Source organism: Sinocyclocheilus grahami, unplaced genomic scaffold (assembly GCF_001515645.1).
Source record: "Sinocyclocheilus grahami isolate Dianchi unplaced genomic scaffold, SAMN03320097.WGS_v1.1 scaffold306.1, whole genome shotgun sequence".
Lineage (NCBI taxonomy): Eukaryota > Metazoa > Chordata > Actinopteri > Cypriniformes > Cyprinidae > Sinocyclocheilus > Sinocyclocheilus grahami.
In genome coordinates this window covers 1,774,504-1,780,003 of record NW_015505485.1, presented here as the reverse complement: position 1 = coordinate 1,780,003, position 5,500 = coordinate 1,774,504, and the positions used below count along the sequence as shown (strand labels likewise).

At 40.5% G+C, this 5,500-nt stretch overlaps 1 protein-coding gene across 1 annotated transcript in view; it reads right to left on the bottom strand.

Moving 5' to 3' along the window:
- adgrf6 (adhesion G protein-coupled receptor F6) overlaps positions 1-5,500 on the bottom strand; it is a 63,486-nt gene that overhangs the window by 3,578 nt on the left and 54,408 nt on the right. Inside the window, exons 23-27 of the mRNA XM_016293646.1 lie at positions 4,235-4,381; positions 3,996-4,142; positions 3,573-3,719; positions 3,249-3,395; positions 2,109-2,153 (exon numbers count right to left, since the gene is read on the bottom strand). Coding sequence (XP_016149132.1) covers positions 2,109-2,153; positions 3,249-3,395; positions 3,573-3,719; positions 3,996-4,142; positions 4,235-4,381 — 633 coding nt within the window. The remainder of the gene's footprint in view (positions 1-2,108; positions 2,154-3,248; positions 3,396-3,572; positions 3,720-3,995; positions 4,143-4,234; positions 4,382-5,500) is intronic.

Genomic DNA, 5,500 nt, shown 5'->3' with positions numbered 1-5,500 from the left:
TACCCCCGCGCTGGACCCCCATCGAGGGTGGTGAGGGAGGATGAGCCACTGGGCCGGTTTCTGGCAGTAAAAGGTGCCGTCCATGACCCAGCGATCTCATCATGCACCTCTGGGAAGAAAGGCACTGGAGTGGGGCCCTGAGAACCAGCGCACGCCACCCCGAGAAACCAATCGTCCAACCTTGAGGGTTCGGGACGCGGTGGAAGATTCCCCTGGAGCCCGACACTCTCGGCGGCCCGGGAAAGCATAGCCATCATTTCCGGGTCCGTCTCCGGCACGCTGACGGATCTTCATCACCGGAAGAGTCCGGCTCCCCCTCTGATGCTGCAATCGACATCCGATCGTCGGGGGGAGCCTCAGAAGAAACAAGTGGTACCCCCCGGAAGGGTCCAGCCTGCTCTACTGAAAGCTCCGCTGGTTTCGAAGTGCCGGCGGGTTCGGGCATCCCCGGAGGGGAATTCCTCACCGTGACCGTAAGACCAGTCCACCCACTGCTAGAAAAAGGACGCCCCCGGCTGCTGCCAGAGGGAACCCCAGATTTAGGCAGTGGCACGGGCACTCCGCCCCCCTGCAGGTAACGGAGTCTGGTCCGCAACTCCGAGATGGTCATGCCCCCGCAATGGGGGCATGAGTCATCCACGAAAGCCACCTCAGTGTGCTTCATGCCCAGGCACGAGAGGCAGCGATCGTGACCATCACCCGGCGCCAGGTAACGACCGCACCCAGAAACGCACGGATGGTATGACATCTTTAAAAAGACACGTCTTTAAAAAGACGTTCCACCCGTGAAGCTCTTTTAGAATGGAAATTGATCTTTTAATGTGCTGAAGCGCACAGGGGAGATGGCCGTCTGCAACACACACAGGGGTAGTGCAGCCTGTTGTGTGCAACCCACTCGACACGGGAAAACCACCTACTGCAGAAGGTCAGGAGCAGAACGATAGAACCGCTCGGCTCCGAAGCAAAAAGCTGAATATGCGCTGCACCTGCTGCCTACTTATACTCACGCTGTGATCAGCAGCAGCTGGATGTAATAATCGCATGCCAATGTGCATTGGCTCGTTTAGTTTACACTCAAAGTAGATTGGTCCCTCTAAGCGAGATCCCAATTCGTCGGTCCTCCGACGTGACGTCGAGAGTGACCGACTGAAAGGGAACTTTTGTAGCTGTAGGTGTTGTTACAGCTGTTATTGGTGGTACCGCAGAAAAAAAAGAACCAAATGTTTGTCTAAAAAGTTTTAGAATTGTACAATGCAATATTTGTCATTGCAAAATGCAATTTATTTCTTAAAAAGATGACACCAACAGTCAAACACTAAACAAAATAAACTTGAAAATTTTTGCAGTTAAAGGTGCACATATTTTGCAACAAATATAAATAAGTTAATGATGTTTGGGCAAAGCCCAGAGTTTCAGGTAAGTCCGTCTGAAGCTTATGTGTATTAACTTAATTAAACTGCAAGATCAATGCAAAGATGTTCAAAAAGGAGGACATATCCTAACCCGTTTTTAATTGCTACTGATCATTGGTCATTTTTTCTTAATAATAGCACTGAATGTTAATTGTTTATTTGGCTGCAAATAAAAAAAACACTTGCAAAGCTTCTTCATGATAAAACACATGAACTGAAATGAAAAACCATTAATGGGAAAATATGGAACTCTGAATAAATATGATCTCTTTAAGCAACAGACCTTAATCAATTTAATACTAACATTTACATCTTTTAGCAACCCCTCATATTTTGTTTTTGAATACACATATATTGGTAATGTTACTGTTGACACTGAATTAACCAAAAGAAAAAACAAACTAACAAAACAAACTATAAGCCTCTCACTCTACCTTTTCTTTGTCATGATTTGGTCCTATAAGCATTAGCTGTAACTCATTCTTTGGCATCTTTATAATAGAATACTTCATTTACAAAGAACGAAATCCAAAATCATGTGAATACACAATAAACACAAAACTGATTACAGAATGTACCTGTACATGAGACTTATATCAAAATGTATAATTCTAATAACTGTAAAAAGGCCATCTTATAAGTTTGTTGTCATCAAATACATTTTGTGGTATTTAAGTATTTTTTAACAGAACATACCTGTTGTTGTAAGTGTAGGTATTGTTACAGCTGTTGTTGGTGGTACTGCAGAAAAAAGAAGAAAGAAAATGTATTAATTATTAGAATTAATTATTTCATCTTATAAAATCTTTATTTAAAAAAGAGAGAGAAAAAACCCCCCACAATCTTATAGTTAACACTATAACTATATATAGTTAAATGAGAGTCCATGCATGCTACTCTGTCTATATTCAAAATACAGCATAACCCAAGGGTGTCTATTGTTTTTAGATAATAAAAATATTAAAGGTATACATTTTTATTAAAATGTTTTTTCCTAAGCCAGTTTATTTAAGTGAAATCTTTCCATTGTAAGATATGCATGACACAACAGAATGTTGCAAGTGCTTAGCAACAATATCATAAACAGGTGTTTCACTTTACAGTTGTCAGTATATAGTGGATTTCAGCACAACTGAACACTGTATTGACCAATAAGGGTGCTTTCACACTTGGTTCGATTTCCTGGTCCGAACCCATGTTCGACTGATCCCCCACTGGGTTGTGTTCTAATTGTGTTTTTTTGTTTCCAAACAATGGTGCATTTCTGTCATCAGAGTGGCAGCTGTAACGAATAAGTAACTTTGCATGCTTGCTTCACTTTTGTACTTTTGATTTTGAAAATCTGGTTTTGATGCCATCACAGAATGGCACAGGCGTCTTATTTGTCACAAATGTAATGCGAAGGTTCAAAAGAACGTGGGAGTCCATTTCTGCTGAAGGCGAGTGGAAATTAGATATAAATTCTATCTGCTTGCAGTGTGTCAGTTACGCTTGCCAGGAAAGTGAGTGAAAAAATGCATACATAAAAGGTTGGATCAATCCATGCGTCATCAATAGCAACATCATTGGAATGAATAGGAACAACAAATTGGAACTGAGAAAGATCAACATTTTTAAATGCAAAAGACCAGAAAACCAAGATTTTGAGATCTTAGTGCAACTGTATACAACAAACCTCCATAATAAAACATTTACATTTTAAGCAGAAATTACTAATGTTCCTGTTGACACTGTATTAAACAGAAGCAAACTAACAAAAAAAAAGAATTTTATGCCACTCATTCCTCATTTTCCTTGTCATGCATTTGTATTATAAGCAATAGCTGTCAATCATACCTTTGCATGTGTTATTGCTGTTTATAGGGAGGTTTGTGTCTGTTACATTATATCCACTCATGCATGAACAATTGTAACTCCCAACAGTGTTGTTGCAGATTGAGTTTGGACCACAGACGTCTGATATCTCAACACATTCATTCACATCTATAATTTTAAAAAAGTTACAAGAAAAATAAGTTTGGGTCACTCATACAAACTGTATGTAAAGGTCAACTCAATCTTTGACATCTTTTCAATGGAAAAAAAAGTAAAAATCAATTGAATAAACTGTAGCTAATTATTCAAAGTTAGAGTAAACACAAATCTAAATATAAAATGTACCTCTACATGTGTTATCGATTGTGATGGGGAGATTTGAGTTTGTTGCAGTGAATCCATCCAGACATGAGCAATTATAACTTCCCATTTCATTTGTGCAGTTGGCATTTGGACCACATACAGATGGACTGAACAAACATTCATCAATATCTACGAAAAAAAATATTTGAAAAAATAATTACTTAAAGTTATGAAATACATCCATACAAGGAGTATATAAATTAAGTTGAAATGTCAACATTTACAATAATAGTAATAATGATAATAATAATCTGGATCCTGAAATTTTATATTTGTAATGAGAATCTTTAAAAATCACCAAAGTAATGATTAATGAGTAATGATTAATGACGAAATTATGCAATGACCAAAAGTTGAAAATGACTTGCAAACTGTAATGCAGAATATCTTATAAAAAAAACTGACCAGTGCATGGGTTGCCTTTACTAATAGCTTTATTTCCATCTGAGACATTATATCCACCCCAACAAAAGCATGAGAAGCTTCCATTGTAATTGTAACAGTGAGAGTTAGGGCCACACACTGATTCTGAGTCAAGACATTCATGAATATCTGAAAAAAAAATTCATTTAATAAATTGAAAGGTTACAATTAAAGGGTGATTCACGCAGAAAAATAGTAAGAAACTGTTCATTGCTTCATACCTTTGCATGGGTTATCATTGTTTATAGGGAGGTTTGGGTCTGTTACATTATATCCACTCATGCACGAGCAATTGTAACTCCCAACAGTGTTGTTGCAGATTGAGTTTGGACCACAGACGTCTGATATCTCAACACATTCATTCACATCTATATTAAAATAAAATTACAAGGAACAGAACAGTTTGGGTCACTCATACATATGTGAAGGTCAACTCATACTTTGACATCTTTACAATAGAATGCTTCATTTACAATATTATGTCCAAAGCAGAAACACTGAAGTCTCATAATGTTGGCATTAAACACATAACTGTTATTTAGTTTAATAAAACTAAATTTAACTTTTTAAATTTAATTAAAAAAGTGACTGGACTAATGTTGCGTAAAAACAACATTTCAGTCGGTCACTCTCGATGTCACGTCGGATGACTGATGAATTGGGATCTCGCTTGGAGAGACCAATCTACTTAGAGTGTAAACTAAACGAGCCAATGCACATTGGCATGCGATTATTGCATCCAGCTGCCACTGATCACAGAGTGAGTATAAGTAGGCAGCAGATGCAGCGCATATTCAGCTTTTCGCTTCGGAGCCGAGCGATCACATCGTTCTGCTCCTGACTACTCTACTGAGAGAAGAAGACTGAATGAGTTCAGCACGCTCTTGGAGAGCTCTTCGTGTTGGCGGTACGGCGCTTCAGCGGTGGTGGTTTCCCGTGTCAAGTGGGTTGCACACATCAGGCTGCACTACCCCCTGTTTGTATTGCAGGTGATCATCTCCTCTGTGCGCCTCAGCACGATAAAAGAGCTTTTTCCCTAAAAGAGCAATTTCGGGTGCGTCTTTTTAAAGACGACGTTGCGTGGCAAACTTGATGTTACGTCTTTGTAAAGACTATGTGGGTCTTGCTATAGACAATGTATCACCCGGGCGTTTCTGGATGCGGTCGTTACCTGGCATTGGGTGATGGTCACGATCACTGCCTCGCGTGCCTGGGCATGTAGCACGCTGAGGTGGCGTTTGTGGATGAGTCATCTTCTCATTGCGGGAAGATGATCATCTCGGAGTCGCGGGCCAAGCTCCGTTTCAAGGGGTGGAGTTCCGTTGCCTCTGCCTCGATCCAATTCTTCTCATGGCGGCAGCCAGGGGGGGCTACTTCAGGCAGTAGCGCGGGCAGTCTGTGGCACTCCGCAGCCAGTTGAGCTGCCAATGGAAAGTGCTGGGCCCTCTACAAGGAGCGTACCAGCCGTATCCTTTGGCGCTCCTCCC